Source organism: Balaenoptera borealis, assembly GCF_965194805.1.
Source record: "Balaenoptera borealis genome assembly, chromosome: 21".
Lineage (NCBI taxonomy): Eukaryota > Metazoa > Chordata > Mammalia > Artiodactyla > Balaenopteridae > Balaenoptera > Balaenoptera borealis.
Window position 1 is genome coordinate 3,878,961 of NC_138880.1, and position 22,788 is coordinate 3,901,748.

General features: G+C 44.2%; 1 protein-coding gene and 1 long non-coding RNA gene across 4 annotated transcripts; both read right to left on the reverse strand.

Annotated features, from left to right (window-relative positions):
• Window positions 1-41: 41 nt before the first annotated feature.
• Window positions 42-6,462, reverse strand: LOC309619524. Its single transcript, XR_014239011.1, has 2 exons — window positions 1,513-6,462; window positions 42-476 (listed from the first exon to the last, which is right to left on the reverse strand). It is a non-coding gene; the product is annotated as an uncharacterized lncRNA (long non-coding RNA).
• Window positions 6,463-9,747: 3,285 nt separating this feature from the next.
• VDAC3 (voltage dependent anion channel 3) lies at window positions 9,748-22,669 on the reverse strand. 3 transcript variants are annotated; one of them, XM_082374745.1, is made up of 10 exons: window positions 22,447-22,669; window positions 20,191-20,259; window positions 19,336-19,385; window positions 16,220-16,372; window positions 15,324-15,376; window positions 14,004-14,231; window positions 12,312-12,462; window positions 11,431-11,488; window positions 10,405-10,434; window positions 9,748-10,277 (listed from the first exon to the last, which is right to left on the reverse strand). In XM_082374745.1, exons 2-10 carry the CDS (start codon window positions 20,255-20,257, stop codon window positions 10,186-10,188), a joined length of 882 nt encoding a protein of 293 aa, XP_082230871.1. In that variant the 5' UTR covers window positions 20,258-20,259; window positions 22,447-22,669; the 3' UTR covers window positions 9,748-10,185. The 3 variants fall into 3 exon arrangements, with proteins under 3 accessions (XP_082230871.1, XP_082230872.1, XP_082230873.1); XM_082374746.1 differs by lacking the exon at window positions 22,447-22,669 and adding an exon at window positions 21,851-22,331; XM_082374747.1 differs by lacking the exon at window positions 10,405-10,434 and having other exon boundaries at window positions 22,447-22,620.
• Window positions 22,670-22,788: the final 119 nt, after the last annotated feature.

The window sequence follows — 22,788 nt, forward strand, 5'->3', positions numbered from 1 at the left end:
AATACCTATATAATGTTTCTTATTGAGTTTCCACAAAAATACAAGCTATAATTTGTTTATTTCTATTTTTCAAATACCTTTTTTTCTCTTATTTTACTACTAGTACATGTTTGTGTAGAAAATACACGTGAGGGAGAAAAGGAAAGAATGGCCCGCACAGCCCGGCATCCCGAAATTGCTGTGCGGTCACACACACTGAGCCTTCGGTGATGAGCTGTCTGCCAGGAGGGCTGGTCCCCCATGGGACCTTTGTTAAAGGGACCGTCACACTCTGCTCGGTCTTGCCGCTTCGCTCTTAAGTCAGCCAGACTCAGGGGAGTTGGGGCCGCAGCTCACACGTCCAGAGCTGAGGACCCAGCGGGAACGCACGTCCTATCTCCCTTCTTGCTCGAGCAGCTCAAGAACCCAGCTCCGTGGAGCATCAGGAGCTTCAGAAGGAAAATCCTCCAGTCCCTGCAGCAGGAGTCCATCTCCTTCTGGAGCCGGGAAGGTAAGAGGTGAGGAGAGCTGGCCAGGTGTAAACAGTTCTTCTCCACAAAGAAACCTGCCCACCCTGATTTTTAAATGGCATTTTAAGCCTTTCATGTCCCTGCTTTTGTTAAAACCATGCATTCAAGAAGTTCTCTTTCCTCCTAAACTTTGTAAGAAAAATAACAGCACGACACAGTGTCAGTTTGCAAGCTGTGTCCTGGGAGAAAGGCTGCTGTCTCAGCCCCGCAGCCAGGGTGGCAGAGGCCCTGGATATGAAGTGGGACAAAGGTCACACCCACACTGGGCCCTCAGTGACTGCCTACAAGAGAATCATTTAAGATCTAGACACATAAAGTGAAAGGATGGAGAAAGATATTCCATACAAATGGAAACAAAGACTGTAACAGAAGACAAGGACTTTACGTAATGATCAAGGGATTAATCCAAGGTCAATCCAAGAAGATATAACAATTGTAAGTATATATGCACCCAACATAGGCACACCTAAATCCATAGTGCAAATATTAACAAACATAAAGGGAAGAACTGACAGTAACACAATATTCGCAGGGAACTTGAACACCTAACTGACATCAATGGAGAGATCATCCAGATGGAAAATCAGTCCAGAAACACTGGCCTTCAGGCCAGTCCATTGCTATTTATAAAACATTCTATCCCAAAGCAGAATACACACCATTTTCAAGTGCACATGTAACAATCTCCAGGATAGAGCACATGCTAGGCCACAAATCAATTCACAGTAAATTTAAGAAAATTGAGATCATATCAAGCATCTTTTCTGACCACAACACTGAGACTAGGCAATGACTAAGCTGTGTGCAGAGACAAGCCTTCCCCACTGCCCCTCCCTGCCTGTTACATGACTGGGATGAGGGCAGAGGAGGGATTCCCACCCACCCCCACCCCCACCCCCACCCCCGAGGGGAGGGGATGCCCGATAGTCTTTTGAGTTTATCAGCTGCTTCCTCTAAAAATGCAAACACTCCTGGACAAGGGACCCTCCCGCATCCCTGGCACCTTACTGTGACTCTGTCACCAGCGGCGTGCAGCTCAGGAGCGCCTGGGGACACGGCCTCCCCTTGGGGCAGAGCCTGCATGCAGCACAGGTTGCAGAAGGAGCTCGAGCTCCGGGACAAGGTTCTTGTACTTCATTCTCTGCTTTTCCAAACGAACTGACCTCCTGAGCAAATACGTAAACACATTTGTTCATTTTCTAGAAGATAATTTAAAGAATAAATCTCCCTGTCTCCTCAGAGTAAGCTGCACAGTAGAGATTTAAAACCATCTCATCCCTCAGAAAATGGTAAAGTGTAAAGATCTGTGGCATCAGCGAGCTTATTCAAGTACAGAGGGAGACAGGAAAAGGGCGCCTGAGGGAGATTACACAGGGTCTGCGGGGCCTCACAGGAGGCTGTGTGCAGGCCGCCCCGCCCACTGCCTCCAGGTTCCCCCCGGGGGCACCGGGGTGCACGTTCCTCACGGGGCAATGGGACCACCCGGGCTGTGAGGGTCCCTGGGACAGTGGCAGGAGAGGGGCCGCTCCGGGCCTGGCCCACAGTAGGGCTCCGTAAACAGGGGCCTGTTCTCCTTCCACTTTTCAAGGATGATTTCCCACAGGAGCGCTCGAAGGGCAGCATTGAATTAGGCGATGAAGAAAAGGAGTGGATTAACCGCGGTTAGCTGAGCGAGGCAAAACTAGAGGCTAAAGAACGGGGAGAATGGCTTCTCTGCAGGCGTGGGGACGCCGGCGGAATGTGGTTAAACTCTCACGAGGGGATGTAACTCTGTTCTCGGACTGTCACCTTCCTAAATACCTTTACAGCGCATCATCCTTTATTACTGAAAAGACAATGAAACGCCCCTGAAACATATTAAGAAAAAAATCACCTACACTCCGTCACCCCACCGCCATTCCTTTAGAAACATTGGCCTTTGAAGCCTGGAGCTGGCCAGCCACTGGGGAAACTGAGGCACGGGATGAGGAAAAAGTTCAGGCAGCCCAACGGTAACAGGACGGAGCAGCCCCAGGCCTGACTGGATCTCCGTCTCCTCCTGTTCAGCGGCTGTCAGACCGTGTCCACAAATGTGGTCTCTAGATAAAGGACGGTGCCATGGGCAAGAGAGGAAGGGTCAGAGAAGGAACACGATTAAGACCTTGGAAAGGAAGCCCAGGAAAAGGGTGAGAGGGTTATTCTGTTTTTATAAAGAAACACGAGGAATTAAATCTGATTTTAAGTAGGGAATTTCAGACTCAATAAGGGTGAGCAACTGCTCTCAATCTCCAATGCCTGGAACAAAATGAGACCATGAACAGAGCCAGAGCAGGATGGATTTGCTGCCTGTTCCCCAGGGCCTGAAATTCAGAGGTTAAACCAAACCCGAAATGTAGATTCCAAACTTTGAGTTGGGAGGTGTTGGGGAAGGGAGGGAGGAGGGCAAAAGGAAGGAGACAGACTGACCTCCAGGGCAGAAGGCAGGGACCCCACCCCCGGACCACCATCTTCCATGGGCAGCGACAACAGCGGCACCCAGTGGGGTCAGATGTAATTGCAGTCATGGCCCTCTTTCCAGAAGTTTTTAAATTGCAGCAGTGAAGTCACCTCATGGAATGTTCATTATGTCATAATTCAAAGAGTTGCTAGAAATGTCAGGAATTATCTGTGCTGCTTTGATGGCCACAGATAACTATGAGTACCTGCCAAAGGAGGACCTCAATCCGGATGCAGAAACTCCAAACCAGGCCCACCCGCCTGACGGCTCACTTTCTTCATTCAGTAAATGACCACTGTGCGCCCATCATGTGCCAAGTGCTGGCCTGGCCACAGGAGGTTAGAGGACAGACGGTAAGAGGACAGAGGACAGAGGGTAAGAGGAGAGAAGGGTAAGAGGACAGAAGGGTAAGAGGACAGAAGGGTAAGAGGACAGAGGGTAAGAGCACAGAAGGATTGGTCTCTGGGAGCTCATCTTCAGGGGGAGTCGGGAAAGGAAATCTGCCGTAGGATGTGACTGCCGCCGCCGGGGGGAATGTTTCTAGAGGCTAGGAGCCTGGGGAAGGAAAGCTTTCATGGAAGAGGCAGAAATTTGGCAAAGACTCCCAGCGCAGAGTGGCAGTGAGAGCACTGGTTCCATTGGGAAATGGCGCCTTTTAGATGCTGGCAGAATAGCAGAGAAGAGGCGTCTGACAGGCCGCTCGCAGGAAAGGTCCGGAGAGGCTCAGCCGTCCAGGAAGGAAGACGGGCGCGGTGGGCGGTGAGGGATGAGAAGCAGCTCGAGGGCGAGGAAGGGAGCACACGGCCCTCTCACCGCCAGCCGGGAGCTTGCCTGGCCATCTCTCCGGGGGGGGGGGGGGGGGTAAAAGCGCACACAGCAGGCGTGAACATGCCGGACGTCTCCTCCGTGTGATGGGCCACCGTCAGCATCACACTATAAGGGCCTCTCTGTGCCCTTACATTTTATACTCCCGAGGGAGGGAGTGCGTCTGATTGCTGCACTGGGGAGAATGCCCCGTCGGAGCACAGGCACCCCTCCTCCGTGCTGCCCAGGCTGGGCAGCTCGGCCCAGCACCGCTGTCACTGTCGCCCCGAGCTAGTGTCAGGTAGCCTTCACAGTGGTGAGGACGAAGCCACCTTGTCCTGACCCGCAGTCTGTTCACAGCCCCAGTGAGGGAGGACGGAGCTGTTGCCCTTACACTGAGGAGGACAGGCCGGGGCATTCGAAAAAGCTCTTCACTCCAACATACCCCCAGGGTGTCGAGTTAGAGAATAACCAAGGCTGAGGGCAGAACCTGAACGTCAAGTTTAAGTGGAGGGCAAAAGAACAGTGGTCTTCTGCCCATTTTTGGATTCGGTTGTTTGTTTTTTTGATATTGAGCTGCATGAGCTGCTTGTAAATTTTGGAGATTAAGCCTTTGTCAGTTGCTTCATTTGCAAATATTTTCTCCCATTCTGAGGGTTGTCTTTTGGTCTTGTTTATGGTTTCCTTTGCTGTGCAAAAGCTTTGAAGTTTCATTAGGTCCCATTTGTTTATTTTTGTTATTATTTCCATTACTCTAGGAGGTGGGTCAAAAAGGATCTTGCTGTGATTTTTGTTATAGAGTGTTCTGCCTATGTTTTCCTCTAAGAGTTTGATAGTGTCTGGCCTTACATTTAGGTCTTTAATCCATTTTGAGTTTATTTTTGTGTATGGTATTAGGGAGTGTTCTAATTTCATACTTTTACATGTACCTGTCCAGTTTTCCCAGCACCACTTATTGAAGAGGCTGTCTTTTCTCCACTGTATATTCTTGCCTCCTTTATCAAAGATAAGGTGACCATATGTGCCTGGGTTTATCTCTGGGCTTTCTATCCTATTCCATTGATCTATATTTCTGTTTTTGTGCCAGTACCACTGTCTTGATTACTGTAGCTTGGTAGTATAGTCTGAAGTCAGGGAGCCTGATTCCTCCAGCTCCGTTTTTCATTCTCAAGATTGCTTTGGCTATTCGGGGTCTTTTGTGTTTCCATACAAATTAAATAGACATTTCTCCAAAGAAGATATACAGATTGCCAACAAACATGAAAGAATGCTCAACATCATTAATTATTAGAGAAATGTAAATCAAAACTACAATGAGATATCATCTCACACTGGTCAGAATGGCCATCATCAAAAAATCTACAAACAATAAATGCTGGAGAGGGTGTGGAGAAAAGGGAACCCTCTTGCACTGTTGGTGGGAATGTAAATTGATACAGCCACTATGGAGAACAGTATGGAGGTTCCTTAAAAAACTAAAAATAGAACTACCACACGACCCAGCAATCCCACTACTGGGCATATACCCTGAGAAAACCATAATTCAAAAAGAGTCATGTACCAAAATGTTCATTGCAGCACTATTTACAATAGCCCAGACATGGAAGCAACCTAAGTGTCCATCAACAGGTGAATGGATGAAGAAGATGTGGCACATATATACAATGGAATATTACTCAGCCATAAAAAGAAACGAAATTGAGTTATTTGTAGTGAGGTGGATGGACCTAGAGTCTGTCATACAGAGTGAAGTCAGTCAGAAAAACAAATACCGTATGCTAACACATATATATGGAATCTAAGGGAAAAAAAAAAAAAGTCATGAAGAACCTAGGGGCAAGACGGGAATAAAGGCACAGACCTACTAGAGAATGGACTTGAGGGCATGGGGGGGAAGGGTAAGCTGTGACAAAGTGAGAGAGTGGCATGGACATATATACACTACCAAACGTAAAATAGCTAGCTAGTGGGAAGCAGCCGCATAGCACAGGGAGATCAGCTCGGTGCTCTGTGACCACCTAGAGGGGTGGGATAGGGAGGGTGGGAGGGAGGGAGATGTAAGAGGGAGGAGATATGGGGATATACGTATATGTATAACTGATTCACTTTGTTATAAAGCAGAAACTAACACACCATTGTAAAGCAATTATACTCCAATAAAGATGTTAGGAAAAAAAAAAAAAAAGAACAGGGGTGCTGTTTCTAAAGGGGAAGAGGCGGAGGGAACTGACCCAAGAGCACACAGAGCTGCGGGCTTAAAGGGAAGGGGGGCTCCACGTGCATGTGCGTGCAGAGAACACGGCGGGGTGGCCCACAGACAGCCCCGGCTCTCTCAGGGCTCCTTCTGTCCCAGGTTCTAGAACCTGAGCCTGGCCCAGTTGGCAGTGAGCTTGCAAGCACAGACACTTAGTACCTGAATGAAGCTTCAGGACACTGACTGCCCTCTGCCCCCGAGCAGTGATGCTCAGACTGTGATTTTGGATTAGCGATGCACAGTCCCTTGCAGAGGGAATTAATAGTTAAAATACGGTGTGTGAACTTTCATCTCTTCTTACAAAATCTAATAAAAACCTCATGCCTATTAGCTTCTCATCACGAGCAACGTCAACACTTTGCTCAGTGTCCCTGTCTGGGTGACTTTCCCCAGGGGAGCAAGCAGGAACCACTGGTGTTTCTTGCCTTGGCTGACGGCCAGCCTCGCGGACCCTGCGACTGGGGGGCACGTCCTCTGCCGAGCCCTGAACGCACTCACCACTGCCAGACACGCTGCCTGCTGTGGGCCGCGAGGAGCCCTCTGCCTTTGTCACAATAACATCGATTAGAAGAGCTTGCCCCTGGTTACAGAAATGAGAAATTCACTTTAGAAAACCAGAAAAATTGTAGTAAAGCATAAAACAAATAAAAATTAGTTATGATTCCACCTTCCTGAGGTAATGAACATTAATATTCTGGAGTATTTTCTCCTGTATTTGCATAAACGTTTTTCTTAAATAAAACAGATTAGTTTTTTACCTCGCTTTTTCTGTGTAGCGTTGTGAACAAACCTCAGTGATTCTTACGCCTCAAAAACGTGATTTTTGATGGCTGAGTAATATTCCACTTAATGGACAGACACACCATCATTCCCCATCCATTTCATCATCCCCATCTGAACAGTGATCAATGTGTCTCTGTTATAAAGAACACTGCAGTGAGAAACTCTGTACATCAATGTGTGTGCATCTCTGATGATTTCCTTAAGGCAAATTCCCAGGCATGGAGCCACCGAATCAAAGAACCACCTGACATCAGATGCGTCTAAACCGGAATGTTGGTTCTCTGCTCCCAGGCTGCACTGAAGGGCAAATAAGCTACCCTGAGGGTAAGGCTCAAGAATGAGGATCCCAGCAGGGTCCTGAATGGATAATTTTTCAAATTAAATAAGATCAAATAAATGAGTGGCCACAGGAGTTACAAGGCTAAACTGGAGAGACGGGGTCGGCAGTGGAGGGGGGAATTGCTCAGGTGCATTTTACAGGAGAGAAGAGCTAGTACTGAGAATTTCCACATGAGAAACCATAAGGAAGACCTCTATCCCAGGACCCCTGGCATGGCTTCCTCTCCTGGGCGACTGCACTCCAAGCTGTTTGTGTGAGCGGCCAGCAGATTACATCACGTAGGTGACCAGCACAGGGCCTGGCACAGAAGCTCAAGAAATGTGCTTTCCTTTCTGCTACAATATAATGACGAGGGTACTCAGAACACAGCCCAGCCAGCAATACAGGTCAGTAAAACTGCGGAATAAAGGCTGAACTTCATGTCCCTACGTTCATGTCTGGGTTATTGGATCAACACAAAGTTTGGCTCTTTAGCTCTGTAAGAACACGTCACTGAAAAGGGAGAGCACAAGGAAGGAAAAAGCACCGACCTACAGCAATCTCCTTCCCATCTAACTCAGGCCATAAGTACAACCAACCTCATCAGGTAAGTAACGAAGCAGTTAACTAGGGGAGCATCTCGGCAGCATTGCCTTGCACCTCCTCATGCCCCAGCCCCATCATTTCCGTCCGCCGCCCTGAACACCACCGGACTGAAGAGACACGGCCACAGCCGCACCCCTCTAACCCAAGGAGCTCCCGGTGCAGCCGCCGGCCCAGCTCAGCATCCCATCCCCGTTCAGGCTGCACAGAGTTCTCCCTGTAAGATACAGGCGTCAACAACACAGAACGAATTTGTCGTTTACGCCCCTCATTCCCTTTTCCTTTTCTGTTATACTTAATCTCCTGTAATGGTGGTTCAACCCACAAAGACAGTGAGGAGATAAAACTGTATCATGTGGCTGGTATCACAGATATCTTCTGACATAAGAAGTGGTGGTTGGAATTTGGATTCTACTAAAGATAATCTTTGGTGGTGGTAGGGAAATACCTTGCAACACTGAAATTTTCCAAAAGCAATCGTGTCCAGTTGTTTTTAAGATGACTCATTTGGAAGCTGAGCAAGGAACTTGAACAGGCAAATCAGGGAATTACAAATGATTAGTAAACACACGAAAACAGCTCCATCTCACTGGCCATTAGGGAGATGTAATTAAAGCAAGATATCATTTTTCACCTCTAAAACTGGTAAAAATCTTGAAGTCTGGTAACATTCAGCGTTTTTGCGGATATGGGGAAATGGGTACTCTTCACCACCACTGGTAGAAACACAGATTGGTACAAAATTTCTGAAGGGCGATTTTGTACTACTTACCTAATGTGCACAACCTATGACTCAGCAATCTCACTTGCAGAAACCGATCCCGTAGACCTGCACCTCTCATACAACAGCCCCTACTGTACATGTGGCTATTCAATTTTAAAAGTAATTTAAATGAAATAGAACGAAAAACTGAGTTCTTCCACTGACCTACTTACATTTCAAGTGCTCGACAGCTTCGCATGGCTAGTGGCTGCCGTGTGGGGCAGTGCAGACATACCTCGTTTTCATCATCACAGAAAGTTCTACTGGGCCGTGCTGCCATGGGAATACTCACGGAAGTGGACAAAGATACACGGACAAAGATATTCAATGCAGCACTCTTTGTAAAGCAGACTGGATACAGGAAAAAGGGGAATAAATAAATGCCACATTTATACAAAAGTATAAAAATAAAAAATATGAGGCATATTTATACAAACAGAAAGAGGACTCTGCTGTTAACTTTATAAGTATGTTGCAAGACAAGATACGCATTTTAACATTTTATATATATAGATAGATATTTATGTGATCTCTAAAGACACTGAAAAATATCGCAAGGATATATGCCAAGCTATTAGTGGCAGTGGAAGAAAGAGGGACTGGAGAGAGGAATGGGAATTTTCACTTTTATTTATGTCTACACTGACTGAATCTGTAGCAACCAGCACATATTTTGTTAAAAAAAAAAAAGATTTTCAAAAGGAGCTCTACTCTGAGAAAGATGATTTACCAGTAAGCCCTGAAGACATCACAGTCTACTCATTTCTTTTCTAAACTGCTATTTCCATCCTCTGGCCATCATTCTTCTAGATCTAGTCATCAAAGGCATTGTCCTGAGGCCCGGGGGGGCCACGGATGCACCCCGTCCAGCTGTGACCCCTCCACCAGCCTCTCCCTGGCAGCGTTTCCCCCAGTTGTACTCTTTCCTTTGCCCTCTTTTCATCCACTCACACGCTCACTCTCCCTCAGCAGCTTTACAAAACTACCAACAGGATATAGTCTCTCATACTGCAACAGGTAGCAAGGACCTCAGCAGATGTGCTTCTAACCCCCCAGAACAAAATGCACTGTTTGACAACTCGGCCTGACCGCAGAAGAGCAGCAGGAGGGCGGTAAACAAGAGTGGCGGGGACGGGCGGCAGCACAGATGATTCAGACACAAATCCCACAGATGAGTGTTTTCCACAACAAAATCAATCACACCAAATACAAGAAACTGGCAAGTGAGATGAGCAATTATGTTCCAAATGTGATGGGTTTATTTTATTTTACTCTGATGCAAAACGAAAGATTCCACTGCCGCACAGAGGCCAATATATTACAAGGTCATGGAAAAGTGGTGTGGGACATGCAGGACGTGATGGACAACTGGAGGGTCGGGTCATCTCCTCTGTAACATGACACTACACTGTCGCTGAGCAACACACTGAAAATAACACTGCGGAACTGAACTGAAATGTGGCACAAATGTGACAACTTCTGGGCATGCCTTCAAGCACACCTCCCTTAGGCTGGACTCGATATCTAGGCTTCAGTGTGAGGAGGATTACAATTCTTTGGAAAAATAAAAAGTTCACACTTTTGAAATTTCACAGAAGAATTTTAAGGCCAAAACATAGTGGGTTCATTTCTCTTCACCTCCAGGGACAAAGCTGATGCTTATTCAAAACCACATTAAGCTTCTAGTTCAAATCCCAGCCCGACCTTGTGCCCTCCTGCATTGAAGTTCTTTCCATCGATTAGAGCTGACAGGGTCAGTTTCACTCCTAGGAAGAAGCAAACACCACAGTCACTTGTAACAAGCGTTACCATCAGATCTGCATTTCCTAGAAGCAACGGGTGGAGTCAGTGGCATGGGTTACAGCTGGCTATGGGATCACATCTGTTACTCACGCGACGCCAGGTTATCCACAGCCACCCGATCTGTAAAGCACAGTCACGGCACACTTTATTTGGCGTTCAGGGTTAAGAATGATGAGTGATCAACCAAACTCACAAGCCACAGTAACCAAGTTATTATTAGGAATACAGTAAGTCCCCTACATACAAACCTCCAAGTTGTGAACTTTCAAAGATGCGAACGTGTGTTCACATGTCCAGTCATGTAAGTTAGTTCATGTGTCTGGCATACACTGTCACATGTGTGCATCCTTTACAAGTGGTTGTGCTTTTGTGTACTTTACTGTACTGTATAGAGTACAGTAGTACGGTATCTCTATTTCAAGCCCAGGATGTCCAGAAGCAAGCATAAAAGCAGCGGTGATGTAGCTGGTACAGTACTACCCAGACATCACTGGATCATTTCTTCAAGAGGGTAGACAGAATTGAATCCAGCAAGGAGCCAGAACCTGTGCCATCAACATCAGCCATGAGTGAAGTTGCAGCTTGCCTTCCGTCTCCTATTGCTGACGATCCTTCAGCTCTACCATCTCCCACCTCCTCTCCCTCCTCCAGTCAGTACCTCTTCTTGCCTGTCCACTCGATGCCAGCCCCTGTGTACCAGCTGTTGTACTGTACTACTGTACTTTTTAAGGTAGTGCACTGTAAGATTAAAAATGTTTTATTTGTTGTGCTTGTTTTTTTATGTATTATTTGTGTGAAAAGTATTATAAACCTATTACAGTACAGTACTATATAGCCAATTGTGTTAGCTGGGTACCTAGGCTAACTCTGTTGGACCTACGAACAAATTGGACTTACAAACGCGCTCTTGGAATGGAACTCGTTCATATGTAGGGAACTTACTGTACAAAAACATTTTTTTAAACAAAAGTGCTTAATCTGTTTTACTTCGAACAACCAAATGTTACAAAACGGTCTGAATCAACCTAAAGTGATTGCAGGTTGTCTGTAGGTTATTTTCATTATTCCTCAATCACCTTCTACCCCAAGCCCATAGTTATTCACTCCTTTACTCACCTGGTCGAAGGGTCTGAGTATAACCCAGTCCAATCAGGCTGGCATTATTCACTTTAGCCTAAGATTAGGAGATGAAATAGAAACAGTTAGAAAACAATCAATTTCATATATAAGTCCAACACAACCACTCCATGCATCAGATTTCCAAAGCTGAAACATCTTAGGACCAATCCAGAATTAGTAAAACTGAAAACTTAATTAATAAAAGATAAATGTTTTAAGAAGTCAGTAGGGGACAGAGGGGACCTTGAAAATGCATGCTTAAAGGCCTCGAGCAAAATTTTAAAACACTGTGCAGCCAAACATCCCTCCTGTGAACTGAATTCTTTTGAGTTACCAGTTTTACAACCTCTGACAGTGGTAAGAGCATGAACTCTGGTGACAGACAGATCTGGGATCAAATCTTGGCACTGTCTCTTATTGTGTGACCTTGGGCAAGTTACCTGACCTCTCTAAGTCTCAGCTCCCTCATCTATAAAATGGGGATGAGGGTAATACTACTCACCAAATAGAGTAGTTGTGAGGGTTAAATGAGATAATACACATAAAGTCTTAGCACGGGACCTGAAATTTAAGAGCTCAATTAGTGTTATTAGCAAGAATTACCAATGGCAACAGGAATAGTAATCGAAACCCAGGAACTTATAGATAAGAAAATTTTGAGGCCAAAGAGATAAAATGACTTGAGAAGGTCAGACAACAAATACAGGAGGAACTAAGATTAGAACCCACAGTTCCTGACTTCAGGTGTATGCTCTTTTCACTACACAGTGACTAGCTCAAAGTTAATAAAGAACATGCAAACTACAACCACATCACAGCATCCATTTACGACTTAGACGAAACCCTAAGAGCAGACCCAATCTGCAGCACATTCTTACACATAGAGAAGTTCTACAATCCAGCTTGTACTTAGCGGCGATGCCGAAACGGGTGTTGTTACTGCCAGCTGTCCACGCGAGGTTTATTGATGTTTCGATCTTCTCGTTCACCTTCTGGTAGATCGACCCTCCAAATTCAGTGCCATCGTTCCTGTTTTCACAGCATAAGAAAAGTCATAAATATCTAGTTTGTTACAATATGGAAACAAATTCTAAGACTATCTAAATCAGGGTCTTATTTTACAGCTACAGACTTCAGCAAACTTCTAGCATAACTGACTTCCAAACAAAACAGTTATGTAATTTATAACCACCTAATTAAAGCATAGTAACATCTGATTCATTTACTTGGCTCTTCCACGTGATATGAATTTCTTAGACACAATTCAATTATGCACAAAGGCAGACACCTCAAGTAAATATGATCTGTATGTCTCTGAGATGTTCACAGTATTTAGAAACTTCAAAGTAGAGTTACATAAAGATTCTATGAAAAAAAATATATAGTGGTACAAGCCAATTCTGGATTTCACTGAAAACACAGTCTTCGCATTAGAAGCGCCCCCATACAATAGCTACAGTGCATGGCCCCAGGGAAGCACGCAACGTACTCCTTCAGACCACCCCAGAAGTCAGTCCCTGAGTTTTCATAATACTGTTTCATCAATTTCAATGCCTCTTTCTACACCACTAGTGACTTTATTTTAGTCACCATAAGTGGAATAGAGTGTCTAGTGGAAAGCAATCTGCAACACTTCAGAAACACAGAGCTGATCCTCTGCTTTTCTACCTGGGACAGCAGCAGTGCCCAGTAGGCCAAGACATAAAATACAGTTTAAAAGTTCAAATTCAGGGCTTCCCAGGTGGCGCAGTGGTTGAGAATCCGCCTGCCAACGCAGGGGGCACGGGTTCGAGCCCTGGTCTGGGAAGATCCCACATGCCGCGGAGCAACTAGGCCCGTGAGCCACAATTACTGAGCCTGCGCGTCTGGAGCCTGTGCTCCGCAACAAGAGAGGCCGCGATAGTGAGAGACCCGCGCACCGCGATGAAGAGTGGCCCCCGCTTGCCGCAACTGGAGAAAGCCCTTGCACAGAAACGAAGACCCAACACAGCCAAAGGAGCAGTCGTCATTTAGAAAAAAAAAAAAAAAGTTCAAATTCATGTAACCAACAGGCTGCAGCCTACAGACTTGAACCCAGGACTGCTCTGAGGACTTCCGCTACTTCTGAATACAACCCAGGTTAACTGGGTTCTGACCAGGGTACCTGAAAACCTCCACAGAATTACACCGGGGATGTTCCAGGACGCTCAGATCAACTAGGGGGCTGTTCATGATCCTAACAGACCTGCTTCTAGAAACTGCCAAGATGAACAGGGAACCAGAGGAAGCAGGAACGCCTCCAAAGGATCCCTTCTATCAGGAGGTGACCCCTGCCCCGGGCTCCCTCCATCCCAGTGGCTGGGGTACAGGCTCAGAGGCCAGCAGCCGCCAGCAGCACAGCACTAGCGCCAAGTGCACTAAGCTCTGCAGCGCTTTGCCGACCGTAAGCAGCACAGTCAGGCTGGAGTCCACCAAGGCATGACTGCACGCACGCGCCACCCCTCCCAACCTTCTCAACATGCTAATGGCTACCACCCTTCTGCGCGACCATGCCGGCGCTAAAGGAGGAACTCTCAACTATGAACACTCACACGTGAGTGTGCAGCTGGAAGTCTGCAGCCTTGTAACCCAGGGCGAAATTATTCTGTGACAGTTTGGATTTGGCTGTGTCAAAACTCATCTGATAGCCAGCAAGCCAACCTTCAATGGCCAACACAGCCCAGCCATAGATGGTTGGTCCAGAAAAATCTATATCAACATTACTGCCAAGACTGAAACAATCCCGTTTATAGGAGGCCTTCAATTTCCCACTCTTCTTTCTGTAAAAAACAACAAACAAAAACAACACAATGAAAACAGCACAAGTTTTCACTGCTGTCCAGAAATCTTTAGAGTAAGATCCCTCCTCTCCCACAATGTAAATACTGTTTTGGCAGGTGGCACATATACAGTAAAAATGTTTCAAATGACAGCTCTACAAATGTAATTTTGTTAGGATTAGAAATACATGTACTACTTTTTACTTATTCCTCACTGTAAGTTCAAATGAATAGGATATTTCATGATTAATTTCATGAAAGCATAAGTATAAAAAGGTGTAAGATATTTCAGTACCAAATTAATAATCTGAATGTGTATGTATACAGACACACAAGAAACCAAATTTCTTTAAATGTTTCCAAATGCTACAAAAGGTAACGCCCAACAAACTTCTAAACTATTAACCTGTCATAGAGAGAAGTGTACTATTTTTTTTAATAAGCATATTTATTTTCCTTAGGCCAGTGTTTTCTCCCTGGACAATGTTAGATGGATGGAACAGAAGTGTACATTTTTGAAGGACAATACTGAAAACACGAAATCAGTTCTTAATAGTCCTGCGCTTGTCCTGAAGACAACACAGGTGTGTAGCAGGAAGGACACGCCTGCTGTTACATTGGAGGAGAAATGCCACGTGGCCCCCATCAAGCACCTGTCCTTTAGAGAGAGGCAGGTAGGAAACAACATAATCCCCATTTTTCAGATGAAAAAACTGAGTCAGAGAAGTTGGGGGATTTATAAAGGCTAAGAAATCAAGTAAGCAGAACTATTCTTTGCAGTGTTCTGGTGCCAGGAGACTACACTCTTCTCTTAAGATGTTAACTTCTCAGCAAGACATAACATCCATGAATCTTCAGGACAGCTTAAAAAATATCTCGTCTCAGACCCCTCTAGCTCCTAAATTTTTTCTACTATGTGCCTCTTTGAGTGTCACATAGGGAGTGTCCTCAGGGAGTGTCCCTCCCTCTCTCCTGCACACACAGGTCTCTGTGCCCCTCACCTCCAGAGCTCCTCCTGCAGTTCCCTGCCCTAGACCTCTCTATCCCTTCAAGCCACAAGACCATTTCAGAAAATGGGGTTGGGATAATTACCCTGTGTTCGGTACAAATATGGTATCAAGAGTCAGTTTCAACCCTTCAGCCAACTGAAAAATAAAGATTTCAAATTAACAATCAGCTATTTTTAATTCTTTTCTTGACTTGAAAAACCAATTCTAAAGTTTTCTCTAACTTCCTCTCTAACAAACAAGAAAGTCATTAAAGAAAGCCAAATATTAAATGATTTAATAAATTGCCTCTTCTTCCTTCCCTGCCCCCTATCCCACTCCCCTCACCCCCAGGCTTCATCATGATTCTCTCACCCAAAAAAAGGCTAAAACATATAGGTCAAATCCTGTTACAGCCAATAATGTAAATCAGAGTACAAAACCACAAAATCCCAATACAGCAAAATAACTGTGATATCCTCTTGAAATTATTATAACTGGACATTTAACAAGCCAACCTAAGTAATTTATTTAGCTATACATACATATGCATTATCTATATATGGTGATGTGCAAATAAACATACTTCAAAAAATAGTGCCCTGAATGTAGCAGGCACTTGACAAATAACTGCTGAAAGATTTTCTCTTTGAAAACATTAAAGAATTTTAGAAACATTTTTCTGTGGAGTCAATTTTGCAATGATTAAAAAACAAAATTAAATTACATCACTACAAATAGCTTGGTCTACTCAGGAGAGGCTCAGCTGTATAACAGTAAGTATTATAGAACTGGTCAGAACAAAAGATATCATAATTATGTATGCAGCAACAAAACCTTACTTTCTAAAAACATAAAACATACCACAGAAGGCCACATGCAGAGAAAAAATACGAAAACTAGACAGGGTGCAAGATCTCATTCAGATTATATTTGGGATTTGTTCATCATTTTATCCCCAAGATAACTTTACCCTACAGATAACTTTCAACGCTCTCTTACCTTATTCTCCAAAGAGATTTCTGTCCCAAGAGTATTGTCTGTGTTCCACTTTTGGGTGAAGGTCAGTCCATAGTTACAAATCTTGTATTTGGTCTCTAGGTTGCCTGATGCTTTCCCTGTATCAGTGTAAGCATGACCAGAAGTAGAAAATTCCTGGTAAGAAAAAATAATTACTTTAAAATCAGCTCATCAGATAGAAAATATTCATTCCAGAAAGTAATGTTCAATGTAGCAGAAACCAACACAACTTACTTTTTACCACAGCCCTACTCTGCAGCAACTTATTTCCTTCTTTCCAATCTCTAAATATTTTAACCAGTCTTGCATCTTCCCATTACTCCACCTCTCTTACTGATATTTCTGTGCCATATACTCTCTTACTAAATGGGAATCTCTCTTTTAAAAGAAAAATATCTTTACTGAAAATAAATGCCTTTTCTAAAAAGACAAAAATATTGAATCTTAAATATGTACTTTCATGACATGAAAAAGACTATCAGTTCTCTATCATACCTTTTGAACTATTAGTTAACTTTAAAGTCCTTAAAAATCCCCAAACACTAGAAGCCCTAGATTGCCCCCTTTTAATAGGGCCAGAACTTTATTGCATTAAAAAGCCTTATTTTTATTGTGGTGAAATACACTTAACATAAAATTTACCATTTTAACCATTTTTATGTGTACAGTTCACTGGCATTAAGTACATTCACACTGTTATAAAAACTTTATTGCTTTTGTCCACAAAACTATCCGTAAGACTATCAGCATAAACAATTTCAATAATTGAAAATACCCATTTTTCACAAGAAAATGGAATGCTGTAACTTATCCCTCTTCCCTGTCAAATAGTTACTATGAATGCCTTAAAATATATCCTCCTCCCAGTTAGGTGTCCCTCAGTCAGATGACAATAAGCAATTAGAAATAGATCTCCTTCTGGGGGAAGCACTCAACACCTGTCACTGTCAATCTATGAACTGTCAAGAAAAAACATTTCTGATTGGCCCTGTTTTTAAAGAACATTTCTGAAATATTGCCAACAGTAATGAAACCCCGCCAACCCTGCCCCCTAACGCTCGTTCTACAGGCTGATGAAACAACTGGGAAACTGTGATCTGTTTATCTACACCACGCAGAAAGTTTTCAAAGAGAATATCACACTGCACACTAGGGGCAAGGCCTTGGTAAAACACGATAAAATGCTAGTCATGTTTAATAGTTCACATCACTTTCTTTTAGTAGATCCAGCTACCTAGTGTTTTATTTTTCACATTTACCTTTCATAAACTTGCAAGTATAGCAAATATAAACCTTAATTTTGGTGCAAAAAATAAAGGTAAAAGAGTATTTAGTCTATATTTCTTTCTTATCATCATTTCTTAGTCTGAAGCTCTGTCAAAAACCTAAAATGCCAGAGGTACAAATCTCAAAGAAAAGGCTAGAATTTTCCTAAGTTGAGTTCCAGGCTCACAATTGCTTCAGTTTTTGTCTAATTTCATAATTAGCTCAAACAGTGCAAAATATATTTATAACATGCACATAACATCTATGGTTCTGCATTAAATGCTGGTATGCAACAAAACAATCATGAAAATGTTACTGTTATAGATGGCATATCATAAAAATACCAAGATACGATCGAGAAAATTTGGAGCAGTGGATGAAATTTACCCTAAATCAGTACCAGAGAACAAAAGCAGCCATAAAAACAAGCACACAAATATACTGTTTTTCTTACCATCTGAATGAATATTCACACACAACAGCAGCATGAAAGGGAGATAAAATTTTAGTTGTTGATTTTTGCAACACAAACCTACCTTGAGCAAATTCTGAGGTACTAATCAAAATGAGTATAATTTTTCTATTTTAATAGACGATATAACAAAATCCCATCCTAGTAGGGTAGCTGCATACATATTTATTTACTACTAGAAAACCCAGGGAAAGAATAATAGTGACAAACCAGGACTATATGAAGCCTAAGACAAAGTACCATAAATACTCCACATGCTTCTTGCCCTTCTAATTAAATCATTATATCCAGAAATAAAATTTACGCTGGTTTGAATAGGTAAATACCAAACAAAAAAGATGCAGCCAATAAAGAGAAATCAGAGAATAAGGTGAAGGTAGAGTTGATCTATTTGCTGAGACTTACTTAAAGAAAGCTCTGGTTAGTGACGCTCTGATAATACACTGATATGTCCTTTACCATATTCTTAACTTCCAGTAAAAAAGACTTTATGAACATTAATAAAAACTGTAGACTAATCTTCTACATGCATTTCTACATTTGTTTCAACTAATCACGAAGGGACAGAGACTAAAATTAACTTGTTTTTGTAAAAGGGCAACAAAATTTGCATGAACCCAATACAAGGGAAGCAAAGATTTTAGTGTCCATATACATATTCATGAAAGTATAAAGATATGGCATGGGTCAAAAAAAAAATACATATATATACATACATATGTATACATATATTCTGTATCTTCTGAGAATAAGACTCAGAATACTCTTATTATGACAAACACAAAGGGTCTTCCCCTAAATTCAACCTGACTGTCCTTGGGCTCAGTGGCTGAGCGGCTCACTGAAATCTGAGAGCAGGACAAAGCTGTAGGGAAGACAGCATAGCACCAAAAGTATGCCAGTTCAAGTAACTTGACTACACAATGATTTTTAAACAGGTTCCTTTAAGTTAATTATGCTACATCTATTAAAAATATATTAAGGGCCTTCCCTGGTGGCGCAGTGGTTGAGAATCCGCCTGCCAATGCAGGGGACACGGGTTCGAGCCCTGGTCCAGGAAGATCCCACATGCCACGGAGCAGCTAAGCCCGTGCGCCACAACTACTGAGCCTGCGCTCTAGAGCCCACGAGCCACGACTACTGAGCCCGCGTGCCATAACTACTGAAGCCCACGCACCTAGAGCCCGTGCTCCGCAACAAGAGAAGCCACCGCGAGGATAAGCCCGCGCACCACAACGAAGAGTAGCCCCCGCTCGCTGCAACTAGAGAAAGCCCGCGCGCAACAACGAAGACCCAACGCAGCCAAAAATAAAATTAATTAATTAATTAATTTAAAAATGTATATATATTAAGTACTTACCACTCCACTACATGACTTGGTTCTCAGATCTATTTTGACCATGCCAAATCCTACACACACACACACAAAAAATTAATGTACAAAATGTGACATGCATTCCAGTGTCTGCAACTTAGAAATTACGAAAATAGTCCATAGTACATTCCATATGGAAAATACTCAGTATTCTTGTTAGGTGAGAGTTCCACAAGGAATTGAATTATAACAAAATAATTTAAGTTTAATTTTTAAGTCCCTCAAAATAATAAAGACATATTTTGAAAATATAAGTTAAAAAAACAAATGGATGAAAGGAATGTGTACTATTTTAAGAACCAAAATTATCAGAAATTATGCTGATATATATATACAAGCTTAAAATATATAATTAACATTACTAGTTAATAAAACATCAAATGTGTACACCACAAAAAATTAAAAATGTAAAGACTAAATTTTTAAAACTAAAAATAAATGTCCACTTGCTTTCAAACACTGTATGTTCCTCCAAAGAAGTCAAAAGCTGAAAACACTGCCATTATTTGGAGGAGGAAAACTACACCCCCTACGTTAGCTGTCCCCAGGGCTAACCAAAGGAGGCACACATATTACAGATTTAAATGATTTCACCCAACAGATAATATTAAATACGCAAATGCTATGTATGTGTTAATGTACACAACAGCTTTTAATGCTTGTGGGACTCTACCTCTAAAAACAGAAGTCTAGTAACCTGCTAATGGTGATCCCCTTAAATCTTGTAAAATAGATTAATGCTGACTTAACCTCATTTTACTAAGCACAGTTTCTCCCATATAGTAGGCATTCAGTACTAATGCTTACCCCCAAATTGGCAGTTCACAATAGCATACTTACCATATCCTTTGTTGAAGACATCCTTGGCAGCCTTTCCTAGGTCACAGTAAGTCGGTGTGTTACACATATCTTATAAAGAAAAATGAGGACAAGGGAGTAGAAGTAACTATTTAGTATTTTTTCACTGTTCAACTGGTTAGTTCTGTGAGAAGAGGTATACAGTTTTTTCTTCCTTTGCGTCATTAATGCTTATGCCCTAATGCAAGCCAAGTTAAGAGAAAGCATGCTGCTCCTTTAAAAAGAGCTTTCCAGAACGCTAGAGAATAAAAGGGTTTTTCATGAGATACACAAAGGTCATCTTTCTGATTGCATTGCAAAGAAAAGAAATTTCTCCCAGGCTGAAGGAGATGCTCTGTTAAACTGGACTTTTACTTTTTAAAAAAATGCAAAAATGTACATTAGAAAAACATTTCTTGGGCTGTTATAAAGCCAAAGAGCTGTGTAAGATGTCAAGGTAAATTTTCTGAGGATCTGTAAAACAGATGCAATTAAACATCTTCAGGGTTACCGTTTTTGCCACTCTGACATTCAGTTCTTAAGAATTACCACACTAATTGAAATGTATTCACCCAGAGTATGCCCTCTCTCAAAACTCTTCTTAAAATAAAGTGCTATAATCTTACCTAGTAACCAGATACAGGACAGGGTCTACCTGCAGCAGTCTGCTCCCCCAAATCGGTATACACTCTAAAGTTACAGCCTTCAAAACCCAAGAGGCTTGACTTTTCATCTTGCCTACTTAGTATTCGGCCAGCCTTTCTACTGCCAAGATGACCCTCACATCAAAATCTCAGGCCTATCGACACTGCTGAACATACCATTCCTTTGCCCTCTGCACGACGGGAAACCTCTTCCTGCAGCAGCCTCAAAAGCCACATCCAACCAGTCGTAGAACCCCCGCAAGCAACCCCTCTGGCCCCATTACTACACCAGAAACATCCAGAGCACCAGCTAGCCCTTGCAATTACTATGCCTGAATCACCTACACAACCGAAGCTATTTATTTCTATATGGCTGAGCTCTTAGTCTGCCCTTCTGCTAAGTTTCTGCCTATCCCACCACACCTGAACACAACACACACTTTATGGTGCACTTCGTAATTGTGAATTCACTTAAAATTTGTCCCTTAACCTAAACCTGTCAAATATGACAGATATTAGGATATGTTAAGAGAACGGAGTATTAAAATATATATAAAGTTAAGAATAAAGAGTAAAGGTGAAAGGAGATAAATGTACTGACTCATAGCATCGTAAAGCTTTGTTCTAAGCCACAAGGTTTCATAGTTCACTCCCAGAGCAAGTGATTTACAATTCAGTCCTTTGTGTTCAAAGGATCAATTTTAGGCTTTTTACACATTGCCAACTGCAATCTGATATTACTCTTTATGATCACAACCGATGCCGGTATCTGTTGAAATGTTTCCCGAAGTTCAGTCTAAAAAGCAGGCACTACGTATTCAAATAGAAATGTTAAGGCTTTACAGTCTGGTTTTTTATCTACCGACAAGAGAAAAAAAACACTTAAATGTTTAGAAACATCCATCCAGGGACCCATTACAGTCTTTTAGCATTTTGCTTCTTTTTCAAAACCACTTGCCAGACACTTTGCAAAAGTCATGTACGGGGTTGGACCTCAGTTTTGCCTAGTTCAAGCTTACTTTTTCAGGCCCAGGATCCTGATGGGAAGTGCACTGCTGGTATGATCAAGCAAAAACTCGAGAAGCCCCAGAGACGTCACGTTTCGCACATTTCCATGACTACAAATGCACTTGTCCGTGGGCACGCACAGCGCCCCGGGGTTGCAGGAGCCGCAGTCGGGGGATGGGGGGTGGCGGGTTAGTTATAACGCAGCTTCACACGATTACTAACGCGACCGTCAGCTCGCCTCGTCCCTTGAAGGTGCACGTTCAGCATCCTCCCCTCGGCGGCAGGGAGTGGAAGAGCCCCCCTGATGCTGGACTCCAATGCCGGGGAGGAAGCCGGGGGCGGGGGTGGGTTCGGGGTTCCAGGACCCTACTTCCCTCGAAACCAACCTCCCGTCCGGCCTGACGCCCGGAGAGTCCTGGGGGCCGGCCGGGCGCGAGCAGGTGGCGGCGCGGCGGTCCATCACCCGAGGGGCCGGTCCCCGCCGCCCCCGCCAGCGGGCCCGCGCCCCGTTAGGCGGCCCTGCCTCCCGCGAGGCCCTGCCGGTCGCCGCCCCGCCCCCGCCCCCGCCCCCGCCCGGCCGCCGGCCCGCGGCCCCGGCTCGCCTCACCTCCGACGGGAGGACCTGTCCGCTCAGCCAGGAAGGCCCGCCCGCTCCGCCAGGGCACCGAAGAAGGTCTTCTTCAGAGCAACGCCGTCCGCGCCTGCGCGGCCCCACGCCCGCGGTCTTCTTCAGAGCACCGCCGTCGGCGCCTGCGCGCCCCGAGCCCCGCGTCGCGGCTGCGCCGGAGTGTCGCGCCGGGGTCGCGCGCGGCAGGCCCGAGGCGGACCAACACCTCCAACCGTCCGAGTGCGCGCGTGCGCGGCAGGGCCCGGCGCGCAGGGAAGGGCGGAGGTGGACGTGGGGCGCGCAGGCCGGCGGACCGCACCTTTGTCCGCAAGGGGCCCGCTC

Excerpts from the sequence above, each read along its gene's own strand:
- VDAC3 (XM_082374745.1), bottom strand. The coding sequence starts at position 20,257 with ATGTGTAACACACCGACTTACTGTGACCTAGGAAAGGCTGCCAAGGAT. Across the intron at positions 16,373-19,335 it reads CCAAGTCATGTAGTGGAGTG|GAATTTTCTACTTCTGGTCA; the intron begins GTAAGTACTTAA and ends TTTTCTTACCAG. Across the intron at positions 12,463-14,003 it reads TTCCAGCTGCACACTCACGT|GAACGATGGCACTGAATTTG; the intron begins GTGAGTGTTCAT and ends CTGTGAAAACAG.